At 54.3% G+C, this 17,375-nt stretch overlaps 6 protein-coding genes across 6 annotated transcripts; 2 read left to right on the top strand and 4 right to left on the bottom strand.

The window, feature by feature from the left end:
* Window positions 1-1,212: 1,212 nt before the first annotated feature.
* On the bottom strand, window positions 1,213-2,656 carry J4E93_008087 (uncharacterized protein; the record flags this gene model as incomplete). The annotated part of the gene is made up of 2 exons (XM_049345989.1): window positions 1,213-1,515; window positions 1,565-2,656. The coding sequence occupies 2 exons, from the start codon at window positions 2,654-2,656 to the stop codon at window positions 1,213-1,215; spliced, it is 1,395 nt and encodes a 464-aa protein (XP_049196922.1).
* Window positions 2,657-5,118: 2,462 nt separating this feature from the next.
* J4E93_008086 (uncharacterized protein) lies at window positions 5,119-6,360 on the bottom strand (the record flags this gene model as incomplete). Its single annotated transcript, XM_049345988.1, has 3 exons — window positions 5,119-5,398; window positions 5,450-6,213; window positions 6,265-6,360. The coding sequence occupies 3 exons, from the start codon at window positions 6,358-6,360 to the stop codon at window positions 5,119-5,121; spliced, it is 1,140 nt and encodes a 379-aa protein (XP_049196921.1).
* Window positions 6,361-7,732: 1,372 nt separating this feature from the next.
* On the top strand, window positions 7,733-8,368 carry J4E93_008085 (uncharacterized protein; the record flags this gene model as incomplete). The annotated part of the gene is made up of 1 exon (XM_049345987.1): window positions 7,733-8,368. The coding sequence occupies one exon, from the start codon at window positions 7,733-7,735 to the stop codon at window positions 8,366-8,368; it is 636 nt and encodes a 211-aa protein (XP_049196920.1).
* A 341-nt stretch (window positions 8,369-8,709) lies between these two features.
* On the bottom strand, window positions 8,710-11,370 carry J4E93_008084 (uncharacterized protein; the record flags this gene model as incomplete). Its single annotated transcript, XM_049345986.1, has 2 exons — window positions 8,710-10,815; window positions 10,864-11,370. The coding sequence occupies 2 exons, from the start codon at window positions 11,368-11,370 to the stop codon at window positions 8,710-8,712; spliced, it is 2,613 nt and encodes an 870-aa protein (XP_049196919.1).
* A 2,637-nt stretch (window positions 11,371-14,007) lies between these two features.
* J4E93_008083 (uncharacterized protein) lies at window positions 14,008-14,916 on the top strand (the record flags this gene model as incomplete). The annotated part of the gene is made up of 2 exons (XM_049345985.1): window positions 14,008-14,172; window positions 14,227-14,916. The coding sequence occupies 2 exons, from the start codon at window positions 14,008-14,010 to the stop codon at window positions 14,914-14,916; spliced, it is 855 nt and encodes a 284-aa protein (XP_049196918.1).
* A 508-nt stretch (window positions 14,917-15,424) lies between these two features.
* On the bottom strand, window positions 15,425-16,169 carry J4E93_008082 (uncharacterized protein; the record flags this gene model as incomplete). Its single annotated transcript, XM_049345984.1, has 2 exons — window positions 15,425-16,116; window positions 16,166-16,169. 2 exons carry the CDS (start codon window positions 16,167-16,169, stop codon window positions 15,425-15,427), a joined length of 696 nt encoding a protein of 231 aa, XP_049196917.1.
* Between the last annotated feature and the right edge of the window lie 1,206 nt (window positions 16,170-17,375).

The following is a 17,375-nucleotide window of genomic DNA, read 5'->3' as shown; positions in this document are numbered from 1 at the left end:
TTACGGAGGCCGGTGAAGCTCGAGGACCGCCTCAAGGCCGCTTTCTCCGCCGCCGAAGGTCCCGCTACAGCCCACGGTAAGACCCCCAGCCAACACGATGAAGACACCCACCTTACCCCCATTGACTACAGACAGACTCGATGTCGCTCAGAACAGCTTCGCAATTTGGAATTACCCCGCGGCGGAGAACCAACTGCCTACAATCTTCGAGACCCCCGGCCGTCTCCCCGAACCACGACCCCCGCAGCTCCGATCGAGACAACGAAGCCGGACAGGCAGCGCAACGAGGCCCTCATCCATACCTATCATCAAACGGATAGAGCCCTCGAGCCTTACTAGATCGCACCGGCGACAGGGCTGAGGGGCTGCCTCGAGGCGCGGAGAGCTCTTCCATCGAGGACAAAGAATCGACACGGACAAAGAGCACCGCGACCGCCCCTACAACGACAGGAGACTTACTGCTACAAGCGGCATCGTATGAATCCGCCTCGGCGATACATATCACTGCTCCGCTGGTGACAACCTCGTCCCTTGTGGCGTTGGTACTACCAGCCGCACACCTTTACCGATGCATCCGCGCAAGCAACGGCGTCGCGAATAGTCAAAGCCATACAGACAAGCTTGCCTCGTGATGTGCACGATGGCAATCTCATTCGAAGGCATCACTCACCTGATGGCGACACTAACCATGAAGACAGACAGCTTCAGCGAACCGTCGCATGTCCTCAAGCACACAGCGCTGCGTCCGACATGACAAAGCCTCCCATGGCGAGACCGCTGGTCCATGGTCATTGTCGGAAATGCTTCACACCTTACGGATTTACGCGACGACAGACCCACGACGACGAACAGCCATAACCACGAACAACTCTTCATATATCCAGAAGGACCACGATGCCGCTTCGCACCACAACATGCGGGCATGGGCTGCGATACATGGGCGCAACCTATCGGACTCTCGGCGTGGACGGCTCCTCAGACGACGGGAAGATCAACGCCCGCGCAATGCAAGCACAATAGGGAGGGAAGAGTGGGGTTCATATCTGCTCTTTCATACGGATGTATCTTCTCCCGGCTACGGGATGCCGCATGGTGGAATGTCCAGGGTTGTCGTACCAATACCGGCCAACTCTTACAACTTTGGTGGTCATCCCAACCTTCTACAAATGACGAGCGAGGAATTTTGTGCTGCAAGATTGCAAACGTCAGGCTTCAACGTCTGGAAAGTCCGGGCACAGGCAAGAGCTGCCTGAGTCGCCTCACCGCAGTAGCGAAGTGATCATCCCGATTTTGTTTGCTCATTTGCAAAAAGGCCTTTGAGTTCCAGACATGCTGCAACTTCATACCGACTAGCGCAGCCTGAAGTATCATTCGGCTGTCGTCCGGAAGACTGGAGTTCTCGAAGTCCAAGCTCTTAATAACACCATGATGCACTTTCATCTGGAGGCCGATGTCGTCCTTGGGGTCGAGCACGAGGCTGAAGGCAGGGGTTTGCGACCACATCCAATCATCAGTCTGCGGACGTTAGCAACGACAGCGAGAAGATTGAGGGCTACGTAAGTACCTGTAGCTCGTCATATCCCTTCTGGATATCGGGAATGTTCAAGTGCTCTTCGCCGACAGTCTGCACGATGCTTGGAGCTCCCAGCTCAGCATACATTGACGCAAACTCCTCTTGGAGACGTTCCCGGAATGTCGACACGTCAAGACCGATGTTGGACACAGGCGAGCTGACACTCTCGACACCCTGGGCTTGTATGACGCTCTTCGCGGGAGATCGCAAGTAGTGGGGTATGATGTGCAGGTTCGGCGAACTCAGCAGCGTCGTCGCATGGTGCAAGGCGCGTTGGCGCGTCAGCTTGTATGCTGAGCCGGACACCTTCAGTGGCCGTGGTCCGCCCTCGTCGATCGTGTAGGGCGTGCGATGCGTGTCCTGAGGGTCGGCCGTGTGCCTCTCGTGCCCTTGGTCGAGGACGATGTCGTGTCGCTCGTTGACTCTGGCGCGCTCGATGCCCAGCTTCCGCAAGGCGCGAACGACCATCTCGGCGTGCAAGTCGCGTGTGAAGTCGCCGCGGGGACATGTGATGCTCCAATTGAGGTTGCCCTCATCATGGAAGACAGTGCCTCCGCCGGAGCGGCGGCGTACAAGGTCGACCGTACCGATGCCCGGGGGCTCGCTGTCTTTGGCGTCGTGGACTCCGCGGGCGGCGTTGAGGATGTCCAGATTGACCTCCGTCCACGGGTTCTGGTTTCGCCCGATGACGACGCACGGCCTGTTCACATAGAGAAACAAAACAGTGCTGTCGGCGGGGCTCTTGCGCAGGATGTGGTCTTCGATGGAGAGGTTGAGGTACGGGTCGCTGCTGCGGGACACGTAGCTCTGCAGCTTGTTGGCGGGGTCGGCGAGCTTCTCCGTGAAGGACGAGTACGTTCGGACTGTCTGCTGTGTCGTATATCGTATCGCGGAGCCTCTCCAAGAGCTACGGAGGGCGTCTTGTCGTCCGGGAAGGAGCATATCGTTCGGGGCAATTATTGTCCAGCCTCTCGAAAGCGAGCGGAAGCTGCGACGAGCCGCATACGGATTGCGACTTGTGCATTCGTATCGTGAGCAGACGCGCTGAGCTTGCGATATGCTCAGACCCCTCGATGGCGCCATGCCGATTGGGTCGATGTCGGTGTTGTGGACATGAAGTTGGCGAGGCGTTGAAGCCGCCAAAGGCCGCCCCACGGCATGCCCGAACTAGCAAGCACCGCCGAATGGCCCCGTTCTTCCCAACGTCAAACCTCAAGGCTGCGATGGCAGTCTCTGCTACCACCACCTCCTGAGCGTCTACGAGGCCTGCGCATCCTTCTTGCACCGGTCCTATCATCGATGCGAAGGGTGATACTGCTTGGCATCTGATCTCGCGCATTTTGCCCCTGATGACCCCGCATCGTGGGCTTGACACGGCTTCCTTGGATGTCGTTCAGGACCACAACATCTCCTGCATTAAGGATGGCATGGCTTCTGCAGCTCGTGCATACTGACCTTCATCTTGTTCGGATCCCCTGTCGTCTATGGTGCGCTGCCATACGTTGGATTATTTCTTTCATTCCTACGTCTTTCGTGAACGTTTTCCTTCGTCACTTCCAGCACGATGCTACTCCTTATCCATGTCACCTTTCCATTCTCCATGTTCATCTCAAGTCTCGTCTCCTTTCCGACCCGACATGTTAAGGCGCCGCACTCTTTGACGGTCGTTGTCACCACGGTACCGCCCCCGCTTTGGATCGCGCCCTCACCACAAGGGCCCACACCACCATCACCGCCGGCTTCACCAAGGCGATATTCAACACCAGGATCATGTCGACTCTTCCCAAAGTCTGATCCTCTTCTCGGGGATGCAAGTATCATCGACCGGAGATATAAAGGGACTTGGAGTCGTACTCTTCCATCAAGTCATCCAGATCAAATAGCCCGGCGGTCAATCGCACTCTCACCTCAAGAGGGACACGAAAGCTAACGAGTTCGAATAGTATCACTACCCGTTATCCTTTCTTGCTTTTCCGCGCCAATATAGGGCTTACCATTCTTTCCTGGCTTCGGCCTTCTTTCGCGTTGTGTTGGCTTCGGCCGTTTTCAGCATTTGCGTTGGCTTCGGCCGTCTTCCACTCCTTCACCCATCATGGTAAGTCCAACATTCCCTTCAGGTCGACCGCTTCGGCTGTTCGATCTGGATGACTTGATCTTCTTTTTTTGCTAATGTGTTATCCAGAATGTGACGTAGCCTTACTGCATAGTTGGTAGTAAAGTATCAACATCCTCCAGAGCCCTTCACCGGCTCATGTCTTCGCATTGCCTTCTATCCTGCAGCATCCTTGCTGCCTCATGTCTTTTTGTCCAGAAGGCATTCACACCCTGTCGTCGCTACACGCACACGCAGCCTGCCAGAGCGTAATGCTGTTGTTCCCCCGCGAAAAGAGCAAACGCGTCATCGCCGCACAACAACAAAATCTCCGCTCCTGCCTACGCCCCCGCAACCGCTGGGAGTCTCCCCTCCGCCTCGCCATCAAGCCCAGCTTAAATCTTTAGGAGAGGAGAAACAGAAGTCCCTTGGCTACATAACCCCCTTAATCTCGCCATCATCCCATCAAAGTCCAAGAAAATAGCGTAGTGGTCCACTCCACTCCCTCCAACACCGCATCAACTCGCTCGTGTTCGAATCCCCGCTAACTCCATCTTCCAGCTCCCCCACCGGCCTAACCTCACCGGTCTTTGGATTAGGGGCCTATCCCCGTCACAGAAGTGTGATGCTAACCAGCAACTTAGTTCGCTAACTTGCAGTGGAGGAATCGGGGGACCTATCGACGTAAGTTAGTATCTTCTCCTTCAACATATAACACGACACTACGCTATTTGAGATGGACTTTCTTTTTTTGCTGTTTGAAGGGTCTTATCTTTTGCATATCGCAGCGGCGGCGGCGGCCTAAGCTGCATGGGTGAGAACATCTTCCCTTGCCCTGCTAGGTCTAAGTGAAGACGGCAGTAGCAGAGGAGGCTTTGCTACGAGCAGAGGCGCGTGCTTCATCTCATCTTTTTTGCCTTGTTGTTGTCTTAGCGAGTCGCATTTTCTCCTCTCCCTCACCCTCTCCACCACCCACATCCCCTCCACACCAGCGACAGCACCAGCACACACCACACCATCTTGCCTACATCACCCTCCAGTCGCGCACACACGTCTCCCCCAAGCCACCCACAAACCTACATACCACCACCGCCGCTCCTCTCCCCATCTCCGCAACTCACCCCACCACCTACATACCCCCCACACCACCTCCATCCGCCTCGCACCACCCAGCCAGGCGACCATGGACCCCAACGCGGTCCTCACGAACACGTCGGTGACGGAGACAACGGCGACAACCCACGCCGGCAACACCACACAGAATGTGTCGGTGGTCCAGAGCGCGGCGACTACAACACAGATTGTAGAGACGGTCGAGGTCATCACGGTCACGCATACGACTACAAAGGTCACCAAGGTCGTGACTACAACGATGAGATAGCGTTGTAGCTATCGGGGTGGTTGGTGGGCACACGTTTGGGGGATTGGAAAGTAGATGTATTCATTATATACACTACTGAAATGGAGTTTGAGGAGTTGAACTGGCGACGTCGGTTCTTGGGGGACTGTCTGCTTTGGTAGCAACAGCGGCCAATTGGTCGACTGTAGCTTGTGTCGCGTCGGTTGAGGTTGGGAGAGGGACTGGTGGGGTAGAGGTTGTGTTTGTTGATGGCGTTCTTGCGTGGTGGCCTTCGTCTTCTTCATCTCGGTCTATCGACTCTTCCCACTCCACGTCATCTTCTGCTGAGCTGGAAGCGTTTGCGCCTTCGGGTTTGCGGGCATGATAGAAGAATCTGAGTAATTAGTAAATCTCGCTTCATAACACAATGGTGATGTTTACTTACACATCAGCATAGAAATGTCGGTCTTTCCTCTTGGCCTCCGCTCTGCACTCCGATAGGAAGACTTCCACTTCCTCCCTCGACCATTTCAGCACGCGCGTGAAGAGCCCTAGTGAACTACTCGGTAGCCAGTCCATCAGATCCTCATAAACAAAGCGACCTAGGAGCTTGAATCTCGCGCCTTTTGCCCACTTCCCTACAGGCCACTTGTAGTTCTTGTAGTTGATACTTTTGAAGCCGGCATTACGAATCTGCGGCGTGAAATGTCTTGGACTGGTGCCATCGAGACCGATCTTCTTGGCTGCATCGAGGAAGTACTCTGACCAGCGGATGAGAGGTGAGTTCTCTGCAGCCACATCCGGATCCATGCATCTGATGGGGAAGGCAAGGTCTTGGCATTCGAGGTAGCCTCCTGGTTTGAGGTTGGCGTACGCCTGCGCGAAGAAACGGTCCCAGTCCTTGATGGCTGCGACCATGGCCCGCGTATGGATGTAGTCGAACTGATCATGGAAAATCCAGTCTTGCTCGCAGTCATCGATGAGAAATTCACAGTTTGGAGGCACTTGAGCGGGTTGTATGGGGCTCAGATCCGTGCCAAGGACGCGAGCGGACGGATGCTCGTCAGCGAACTCAATGGACCAGATGCCAGTTCCACATCCCACGTCGAGCACGTTTTGCACATCTTTTGGGATAGGCGCTCGATAAAGTTTGCCGTCGAGTGTGAGTCTGAAGGCGTGGTGCTGTAGATCCAATCGGTCCGCTTCCACCTAGTGTCGGCATCAGCAACAACAGTGTTACTCAGACCGATAGTTGCACACCTCATCATTGGGCACCGGATACTGTCCCTCGGCATACGCGTGATACCTTCTGCCATTCTCGTAGCGAAAGTTGAACACCGAAGACGTCGCCGACATGGTGTAAGACGACTGATTGTCACCGTAGGCAGAATCACCAAAGTTGGAGTCGCGCTCGTCGCTCTGCCCTTCTGTATCTTCACTCTATTGTGACAGCTGTCAGTCGGGCGAGCTAATACAGCCAAGGTTTGGAACAGGGAACGCACGTCGATTTCGAGCGACGGACCGGAGCTGCTAGCCCCTTCAGCAGTAGAATCATCATGGGCGCTCCCGTTAGTGTCTGTCGAGCTGCTCGAGGCTGACATGTTGTTTTTGTCTTTTCTGGGGTGGAGAGGGGCACGGCGGAGCGGTCATACTGGTGGCCTTGGGCTTCCTAACGGCGCTTTAGATGGATTGTGCGGTATCCAGCTCATTGGTAACCCAAGCGCAGACGATCAATGCTGCGTTGTTAGGTTCGCGTTTTTCAGGCGCCCCGGCCAATCGCATCCGGTGGATGTGTCGTCGGACGGAAGTTCCCAGGCCTTGCCATGTGCCGCGTCTTATTCATGGAGTATCTTGCAGGAATGGCACGTGGGATGGCGTGCATATTCCTTGGAGTTACCCCGTCGGAGTTGGCGAAGGCGGTGTCGGCGTACCCCGAGCGTATAATGGCCGCGCTATCCATAGACGCCTCCGAAGACCAACATCCGCGAGAGTGCTCTGGGGATTTTGAGTGTTTAGTTGATTGCATGCGCAAACATGTGATCGAATTCCGCTGCAATCTGCTGCGGCCAGATACGACTGTAGCATCGGACATGAGCTTTGAGCGGTGGGTGTGGTGCAGGACGGGCTGCCGGGCGTAATCCCCGTGTTGGTGGCCGGCTGCGATTAGCCGACCGTCGTCAGTGGCTGCTGCATGTCGCATCGAGCCGAATCCAGCATGTGACGATGGCTTCTATGTTGAAGATGGTGTTTTTAGAGACACAATGATTAGTATGGTGAGGTTTGTAGTCGGAAGACAGCAGATTGCCGTCGAATCAGCGCCAAGAAGTCGCGCTCGCGTCTCCACCCGCAAGGGGCGCCGATCAACGGCGGCCCTTCAACCGCTGCAAGAGCGTTAGGCATTTCCCGTCGCTAATCGACTTCGCATTGTCGCTATTGCATCAAACCACCAGGTTCCAGGGAAATTAATCGCCGTAGCGTGGGTCGCAGCTTCCCCTTCTGAGCCCGCACAGGTCGCGCTCCATCGCGGATTCTCGACACGACATCCGAGACGCGTCTTCCTCGGCATCCGGGTCGGTCTGCGCGGACTCTGCCTGCCACTCCACAACTCACTCCATCGACAGCTGGATTCAATTCATCCTTCGCTATCCGATCGGATTGCGACTAGTCTAGTTCGAGTTTGGGGTTGCGCCTGCCTACGCGTCTTCACGTCACCAACCCGGCATTTGCCATGTCGCAACATCATCAAAACAGCTGGCGCCCTCGGCAACAGAACCGCGACTACAGAGCGCCCAAAGTGAGCAAGTGGCTGGATGAGAAACAGAAGGAAGACGACCAGATAGCTCCGGATGGCGTTTCCGGATCCGCCAGCCATCTCGAGCGGTGGGCTCTGATGACAGCGGACATGCCAGAGCAGCCTTCTAAGCGCGCCAAAGCGCGAGAAATGGAGGAAGAAACTCGCGATCGCATTCACCGGAGATATCAGGGTCCGAAGCACCTTCCACCAGCGACTTCCCAGGACGATCCTGAGCCCATGGACGCCCACATGGTGATCGATCTTACAGGCGATGATGACGTACAGCCCCAAGCCCTCGTGCCCAAAACAACCACAAAGCGTCCCCGCTCACCATCTCCGGTTCCCGACACACCGCGCGTCAATCTCAGTAGTGTAAGCTATGTCCAGACCGTCAAACGCCGTCGGTCAAGATCACCATCGCCCAAGAGATCTGCTTACTCTGCGTTCAGCGCTCGAACATACGGTACAAAGGCGATGAGCATAGCAGAGTCTGACGAGGACTATGACTATTATCAGTCGAGTGAGTGGAGCTTCCCGAGTAGTGAGGATGAAGATGAGGAGATGGAATGATGGGTTTGCATGAAGCACCCAGAATACGATCACGAGCAAGCCGTTCAGCAGCCGATGGTTGGATGAAGGCACGAGGGAAGGGGTTTGAGCGGCGTTGCGCCGAAAGAGATTGGATCAAGCAGTGAGTCTCATCCACACTGAACATGTCCAACACTGCACCACCACTAAACCTCAACGTTGTTCAAATGCAGATTTAACAACACATGTACATTAGACGTTAACAAATTATACCAAGGCCGTCATGCCAATATGTACTAGGTCGCAGTCCGTGAGTATTGTTGCTCGAGCTGACAAATTAACAAATAGACATTAGATTCTTCAACATTTCATTCAATTCTTGCTCAGCCCTGGAAGCTGCGAGGCGCCGATGAAATGGATCTTGGCTTAGTCGTGTTCGCGCTCAAGGTTGAGACTCCTCCGACAGGTCCAACACCTGGCAATGGTTGGAAGGCAGCCTCATCGGGCCAGTTACCCAGTGAAGCCGGGTCGCCACCAATACGAACCCACTTCGCATGCGAGGGCGTTGGTCCATCCAGAACAAACATCCTGTACCAGCCTACAGGAGCGATGTATGGCCCCTTTGGCGCCTTGACGGTGCATGATCGGCCTGAGCATGACACGCTCGGGAATAGAATACGTGCGCCCATCGAACTTCCATGGGTACTAGACTCGGAACCAAGCAGCGACACCTTGATCGCTCCACCGGAAGACGAAGTCACAGTGAAGGAGTAGTCTGCCTCCCAGATCCAGTCAACCTGTGGCAAGTCGAAGGTGGGCTGTGCTGCGCCGGAAAGCAGATAAGGTGGAAGGAAGACCTCCAGACGGTGCTCCTGAGGATGCTTGCCCTGATCCTGCGGGTCGGAGCCCGAGACCAGTACTCTTCCGTCATCCATGATGACAGCCTCGGAGTGGTACATACGTGCGATGGTAGTGTTGGCCATGACACTCATTCGCTTGCCTCGCGGCTTCCTGGAATCGTACAAGACAGCGTTCAAGTTCGCCTGGTCCGCAAGACCAAAGCCTGCTTGTCCGATCTCGGCTCCGTTCAAGATCAGATAAGTGCCATCTGGTAGCGTTGCCATGCAGGAAATGACACGTCGAGAAGGCATGCGCTCGAGACTCCATTGAGCATTGGCAGTATCTGGTTCGATGCTGACGCAGTTGTCAAGTCCCACGTTTGGCTGAGCTGATGCGCCACCGCAGATGAGGACCTCTAATGGCGCACTGTATGGGTAGTACTGCGGAAGAAGGACTTGAGTACCCTCAAAGGGATATGTGCGGCCTCCTGTGGGATCGTTGACGGCAGCCGGTACCTTTGGCAGGATCTTGACCGTGTCCAAGCTGCGTTCATCAAGGATGCGTGCTTCGTTGTAGTACTGGATGAAGATACCACCGGATGGTAGCACTACCAGGAACGGATACAGGTTGTACGGATCGGTGTCTCTCAGGTACTGCGCTTCGTACACAGGTCCAACAGTGGGCAAGATCTCCATGTTTGGCACTGGCGGGCCGTTCGAACCATCCTGTCCGCCGACGATGAGCATTGATCCGTTAGCCATTACCATTCCTGTTGGGTACCAGCGACCCCTTTGGAGCTTGACAGTGTTAACATCCTCCTGCCAGTTGTTGGTACCGTTGACACCGGCCGAACCGTCTGGCCAGTAGATGCGGACGCCGAACAGGGAATCTGTCGACCATCCACCAATGTTGATCTGTCGGCCAGCACGATCCGGCAGAGTCAGACCTGCAGCACAGAAAATGTCCGTCTTGATGCCGGTCAGCTCACGGAAGGCATGGAAGATGTCGCCACCAATCGAAGGATCGAATTCGTATGCACCGGTGGTGTTCGGCTCGCCTGTGCCGTGCTTCTCGAGGAAGGAGACCTTGCCGTTGACACCAGGCTGCGCGATCAGAGGAATGATGGGTCCGCCAACCAGGAACTCGTATCGTCCCGCTGCAGTGCCTTTCGGGTACTCCCAGACGTACAATGGGTCGCCTTCCCACTTGTACCAGCTGAGTCGGTTACCTGCGCCACATAGCGCCTCAGGGTCTCCTGGGCAAGCAATACTACATTCAGACTCTGGGGCGGGCTTCGAGCCAATCTTCTCAATACCATCGAGGTCACCGCAGTAGCACTCTTCTCCGTACTCCATTCCGGCGGCCATGTAACCGAAGGCTTGGCATCGGCTCAGACACCATTCTGGTGAGTTACCAGTCTGGTTTAACAGCTTGTGCGGGAAGACTTGGTTGCCGATGTCGGTGATGCATCCTTGGTATTGCCAGTCACTCACGTTCTGGGTGGGTGTTGGGACTTTCACGACCTTCAATGGATCTTGGCTTGAGTAAATGCTCATCCGGTTAGGGCCTCCGCACGTCTCGGCTTGGTTACCAGCACACTTGGTGTTGCACTCCGACTCGGAAGAAGCAGGCTTGCCGCCCATTCTCACCTACGTGGATTAGCAATGGAAGAACCTGCAGATTTGGATTGTACTAACAGCATTGTCGCAGAAGCATTGGTAACTGTACTCCATGGCTGCAATCTCGTAGCCAGCTTTCGCGCATATACTGGTGCATGACGCAACGGTCATCTTCTGATCATCGGGTTGTTGGTAGTTGACGATGCGGAATCCGGGTCCATCGACATAGCAGCCTTTGTACTCGAAGCCTTCCGGGAGCCCCGTAGCAATGGGCGCTGCGCTGGATGCTCCAGTAGCAGATGCTGTTGCAGAAGCGGTAGGCGTAGCAGTGGCCGAGGTGGAAGATTCACCACCTGTGTAGAAACGGAAGAATGTCAAGCGATCAGGGCCGCCACACATCTCTGTCTGGTTGCCATTGCATGCCATGTTGCACCCCTTCTCGCCGTCAGGCGCAGGACCGCCATTGGCTCGAATCTGGTTGTCACAGAAACATTCGCCGGCATACTCAGTACCAGCCAGGACGAAACCTCCAGCTCGGCATGCAGCCTTGCACTTGTCGTTGGTCATACCACCAGTCACTCCCATTCCCACGGAGAGCGACCGGCCACCGACATTGTCTGTGTAACATCCTTCCGAATACCATCCTCTCTTCGGTTCCGGGGTTGTGGTATTGCTAGGGAGTTCGGGCGCCGCAGAACTCTGCGCGCTAGCGGAGCAAACCAGGGACAGTACCAGGAGATGCAGGCTAAATGGCAGCCGCCGCAGGGCATAAAGTTGCGCCATGTGTGGCGCAATGGGAAAGTGTCAAACGAGCGACAAAAGTATATTGAATCGACAAAAGTTCCGAGTGCAAGAAGGAGCACCGGCTGTTTAACAACACCCTGGGTGTCGTATTGCATCCCAGGCAAGACCATGTATATAAGCGTCTAGTATTCCTAAAACCTCGACCGCCTCCCAGCCCATGCCCTAACCGCGCCTGATCACACCGATGCCCACATCGCAGCCGCATTGTCTTCCAAGTCCGGTAGGTACATTGGCGACAGCCGGGGCTGCATGCGTATAGCGCCTCTTTGTCTGCACGTGTCAGCACGCGAGCTGCAACATTTCAATAGTCGACATGTAGACATTGCGGCTGACAGGCAAGAAAAAAACAGGTCCAACATACGGACCGCTATCAAGTTAGTACTCGCTTAGGCAGGTGTCCCGCTGCTTGGTATTACCGGATAAGTAAAGGCTCTTATCACGACCCAATCAGCACACGCATTACACACGCAGCGTTAATCTATTTCCTCAGCAATTCTCCTATTGAATTTCGTTTAAATCGGGCGCCATGCTGCTGGCGGCCTTGCGAACTAGTCTGTGCGAGAAACGAGGAAAGAGGGTCTAACAGCATGTCCGGCCGTTGCACATTGCCCGTCGTTGGCCGACCGTGTTGCTGGGCGAGAGCACATGGCGCGCCTAACCCAGCGGGACAGTACGGAGAGAGGTCCGTAGCCCTACACACCCCGATCCTAGCCTCACGATGCAGCGATGTGCGATACGAGCCCGGGAATGAGTGCGCGCTAAGAATAGTGCTCCGTACATGACACCAAGCTGCTTTGCCGCTCTTATGCCGCGCCTACCTACAACACCGTATCTGTATCGTGTTCTTGTCTAGCTGCAGCAACCTCGCACAATGGCTTTGTTACATCGTCGACATTGTTATACGTGCTCTTGTACCCTGGAAGAACGTATTCGCAGCCAATGCGATGGCATTGCTCGTTCAAGCTACGGGTACTCTCTAGTCCGCGCAATGCCACAAGAACCGCCAAGCTCAATCACACGATATCCGCCCCCCCAAGCTTCCCGTTCGTAAGATGAAGCAACTCCAAAGTGGGCGCTCATGGCTGATCGACCCCGGGCCGTGTGGGGAACCCAAGAAAATCCTGCGAACAAGATATACTGCCGTCGCCCGAGCCTAGCCATATTCTCACCTTGTTAGTTCAGGTATCTACACCGGTGGGGTGTGGGTTCGACGGTAGTCTGGCCCAAGTGTTAAGTGGAGATTTTGGCGACGTCAAGGTGTGCACTTGCTGCTTCCTGTCGCCCTGCAAGCCACCATGTACCTAGTTGTCAGCCTTGTGGTGGGATGCGCGACATGTGATGGGCAGGAGCTGAGTCATGCGCGCTTGTATGTCACTTATAAGGCGGTGTTGGTATGAGTGGGGTGTTGCTTCTATCGCGACCTAAGCTGCGAAGAGGAGGTGGGATGCATGTAAGATGCCCACTTCGGTGTATTGGCATTTCGTATCTGCAGACATGTAATCGGAGCGGGATGAAGCGATAGTTTGTGGTAGGGCCGAAGCAGGATAGCTTACATAGTCAGATACTGAGGTCTGTTTGGGCTGGCATAGACGCAGTAGTAGCTGAACGCAGGATCGAGCATGTCCGATGGTCCTAATTGGAGAGGTGTAGCTGACTGCAGAGAATCGATACATGTGCGGCTGTACCCTTGGCATATATCAAAGTATGTAGATCTGAATTAGGAAACTTGCGAGTCTGAGGGTGTAGACAGGACTGGTGGGCTGGTATTTTGACAGCTGAAGCAACTGCCAGTTCGTGCGAGCTGGCTTTGCTATCGCTCGCTATTGGTATTTTGGTATAGACGAGATATTGGCTGACTTCTGCGGCGCCATCGTAGTGTATTGAATGATCACCTCAGGTGGACTTCGCTGGCAAGCCGAGGGCACAGGATTCGCGACCTTCATTCTTCGCCACGAAATGCATTCTCCTCGCCGACCTTGATACTCGGTCACTGAAGCCGAATATGCTGTAGCGCATTTGTGTGACCAGGCACCTCTAGCTGAAGGCTGTGCAAGAGATGAGGGGCAGATGCGAAAGATAGACTAGAGTAGCCCGGGCTTGTGTGAAAGTCCACTGGTCTGGAAGTACCGCTTCTAGGCGTAGCAGTCAGCTGCCATAGATTCAGTCATGGATATAGTCTGACTTGCAATCCAATTACAAGCAGTAATGAACATAGAAGGCGTATCTCGAACAATGCCGTCAAGCGCAGCCACTTCACATGCTGCCTTCCCACTAGTCCCGATAGGGTTAGTGACCGCGGGGTAAATGCTCAGGTCCGCAGTTCAGGGTCCTTCAGCTGCCCAGCCTTGGAGCAGATCATCTTGCACGACTGAAGCCAAGAGAAGACGCCCAGATCGCACTCCATCAGCTGTGAATCCCATGGCTTCGCTGCCGCCTGTACGCGCCTGCATCTTCGATGTGGACGGCACGCTCATCAACTCAGAAGACATCTACACAGACATCTACAACAACATACTGCGCGAGTACGGAAGGCCAGATTACCCATGGGCAATCAAGGCGACGCAGCAAAGCAGAGGCACAAAGGTCTGTATTGCTCAGCCCTATCGTTTTGTCCCGTCGTGCTAACGCTTAGTACAGGGTACCAAGCGCTTACTAGACTGGGCACAAGTACCCCTCACACCAGCTGAATGGTCTGCGAAAGAAAAAGGGTTTACACATCTCTTCGAGAACAGTAAGGTGCTTCCAGGTGTGGAAACTCTTCTCTCCACCCTGAAAGCAAAGACATTACCGCCTGTGCTGCTTTCGTTAGCGAGTTCAGCGGGTCAGCGAAAGTTCGCACTGAAGACATCGCATATACCTGCTATCAATGCGGCATTTGATGATCCAGCCTTCCACGTCTTCGGCGATGATCCGGAGATGTCTGATAGCAAGAAGAAGCCAGAGCCTGATATCTTTCTGCTCGCTTTGAAGAGGTTGAATGCCGCCGAGACAGCACGTGGTGAGCGCACATTGGAGCCTGCAGAGTGCTTAGTGTTTGAAGACTCAGTTGCAGGTGTCGAGGCTGCCAGAAGAGCGGGTATGCGAGTCGTTTGGGTGCCACACCCTGGGCTTGCGGAGGTTTGTAAAGGGCGGGAGATGGATGTTCTCATGGGGAGGACGGAGGAAGACGATACCGTGCCTGAGTATGGAACGCCAGTGAAGGGAAATGCGAGAAGCCCTGTCACTGCTAAAGACGGTCGACTCATGTCGGATGATGGTATGGCGGAGCTGAGGGTTAGTCTCGATGACTTTCCGTATGCCGCGTATGGTATCAATGTTGCGCATTGAGTTGGATGCGATCGCTTTTGTGCGCATTTACAGACATGGCGAGGCATGGTTACTTTACTTCAGGGAGACCGTGGAACGCTCGTATCAACACTCGTGTGATTATGTAATTTGTGCAAATGGTTGTTATTGATTAGGAGACTGAATATCATAAGGCGGGCGACGATGTAAAGAGGTCTGCTTAGTCAGCATTGGAAGCTACCTAGTAGCCCCGCCGGGCACAGACTTGTCGACGCCTTGTCGCAGCCCGTGGACTGTCGGCCATCAGCCATCAGCCATCATCCATTCCAAGGTTCTCATCAAATGCAAGAAAGTGCCGTCATCATACGCTCACGTCTATTTCGATGCGACTAACTCGCTCAAAATCTATATCTCCCGGCAAAGAAAACGTGTAGCAACGAGCTTGCGAGTGCACAGCAAGATGTTCGTCAAAGTAGCAGCTTCCCGAAGCCTCGTCCTCTTTCTGCGCACCAGTCTCCACATCATCGCTATTTTCGTCAACTGTCGTGCTTCAATAATTCTGCAGCTCCTTGCCGACCGCACTGTGTTCCGAGAGCTTCTCCATCGTGGCTTGCAGATCGCCCGGACAGAAGAGCTGACATAGGGTACTCATATCATCGAATACGACTTGGCGCTGCTGTGACTCGGGGACATACATCGCATTGCCGATGTTGAATGTCAACGAATACAGACGATTCCGCGCGTCCCAATCTTCGACAGGTTCGGACACTGGGAAATGACATTTGTAGCTGTCGTTATAGGCCTTGCTACTCACGCGGTGGCGCGGTGCTCTCCAATTGCCAATGTCGTACTCGTTGTGCCCGTAGAAAGAAGCCACATCGAAAACGAAAGCCTCGCCAGTCTTGGCGTCGATCGCCGTGTTACCATCCCAGCAATCGCCGTGGATCAGGCACGGTTTCAAGATCCGGCCTTTTTCTTGGAGAGGTAACAATAGACGTGGCACTACCTTCCGGAGGGTGAGATCGCATACCGCGTCGAATGCTGGCCAGTTGAGAATTGGCTTCGCCAGCTCCATGACATGGCCTAGGTGCTTACTGAACAGCGCACACCAGGAGACCTCCCATGTATCGACAGCCTGAGTTACCCGCCCATGGCACGTCGAGAGGTGGAAGCCGAATTTGCCTGTTGGAGATACAGATCGTAGATGCACATCCGCTAGTCCTTTGGCCAATTTGACCGGATCTGCAGGCTGTTCGCATCAGCATTTGGATATCCTTGAGAACCGCAATACCCATACCTGTTCTTCTATGTCTCGAAACGCCGCGAGTAGGAAATGGGCCGTTGATCCGTTCTCTTCAATTTCTCCCCAGGCGTAGGGTCGTGGGACGAACGAAGGAGAAACAGTGTAGATTGCTTTGAGCGATTCGTATTCGCCTTCGCACATTTGCCTCCCCACTGATCCTAGAGATACGACCTGGCTGTCATTAGCAACAACGTTTTGAGAATTCCCTTGTGAGGAGCCCTGCCTTTAAGAAGTAATTGTCGGTCTCTCCCGTAGGCAGTCGCACAACGATCTTGGCGGTTTTGCCCCATAGCGATTTGTAATAGTTGAAAGCGTTGATTACCTCAGTCCCGGCGATAGGAAAGGCTTGTAGAAAGTGAGTATGATGCGCAAACTTGTCATGCCAGTACTACCTTCTATAACTTGTTTGTCTACCTTGTAGGGTCCACTAACCTGAGGTAGTGTCAGAGAGTCAGTCGGCGTCTCGTCAGTACCTGCCCACGCATCGTTAGTGATGTTTACAGGCATGACGCAGAGCTTTTGTGCGGCTCTGTCAGGTATGATGATCCTATGACGATATGCGGTCAATAGTGGATACAGTGATGCGTGTGTCAGGCGCTGTAACGTGCAATAGCGCTATGGTGCGGTTTTCGTATGTTTTTCCCGATACTGAGCCGATGGGGTAAAGCTTTGGGGCGCGGGGTTGATGAAAGAGGAATTTCAATCGATCGATCAGATATGCAAGGAGAAGCGCAGGTCTGTGGCGCGGTAGAGGGGCAGTCGCGAGCTGATGTACCCCGCAAAAGAGGAATGCATGAAGTGCCGCAGAGCCAACATCATCTTATATGTGAAGATGGTCTGTAGATTCCATCGCTCGTCACTTTCAGTGAAGCTGACCACAGGAGAGCCCAGTCTATTTACCCTCAACCCGATGACACCTTTTGGGCTGTTGCAAGGGTTGCCACGTCTGTTGGCCATTGAGGACCAGTGGAAGCGCGGAAGCGTGATTCGCGATAAATATAACTCTGCGAAAAGCGTCGGATTGATGAAAAACGCTTCATGTCTAATGTCTGATGTCTCAGTAGGCCGGCGAACTAGAGCCAAGACAACCGCTCCACTTCCACATTCCGAAATCGGAAGTGTCACTTCCGAAAAGTGACGCACCTCGCGAACCCGCATCACCTCGACGCCACGCATATCACATCATCCCGTCTTGACA

The sequence above is a fragment of the Alternaria ventricosa genome (genome assembly GCF_023758065.1).
Source record: "Alternaria ventricosa strain BMP 2768 chromosome Unknown scaffold_15, whole genome shotgun sequence".
NCBI lineage: Eukaryota > Fungi > Ascomycota > Dothideomycetes > Pleosporales > Pleosporaceae > Alternaria > Alternaria ventricosa.
The sequence above is the reverse complement of the archived record's forward strand: the minus strand, read 5'-3'. Positions and strand labels throughout refer to the sequence as shown.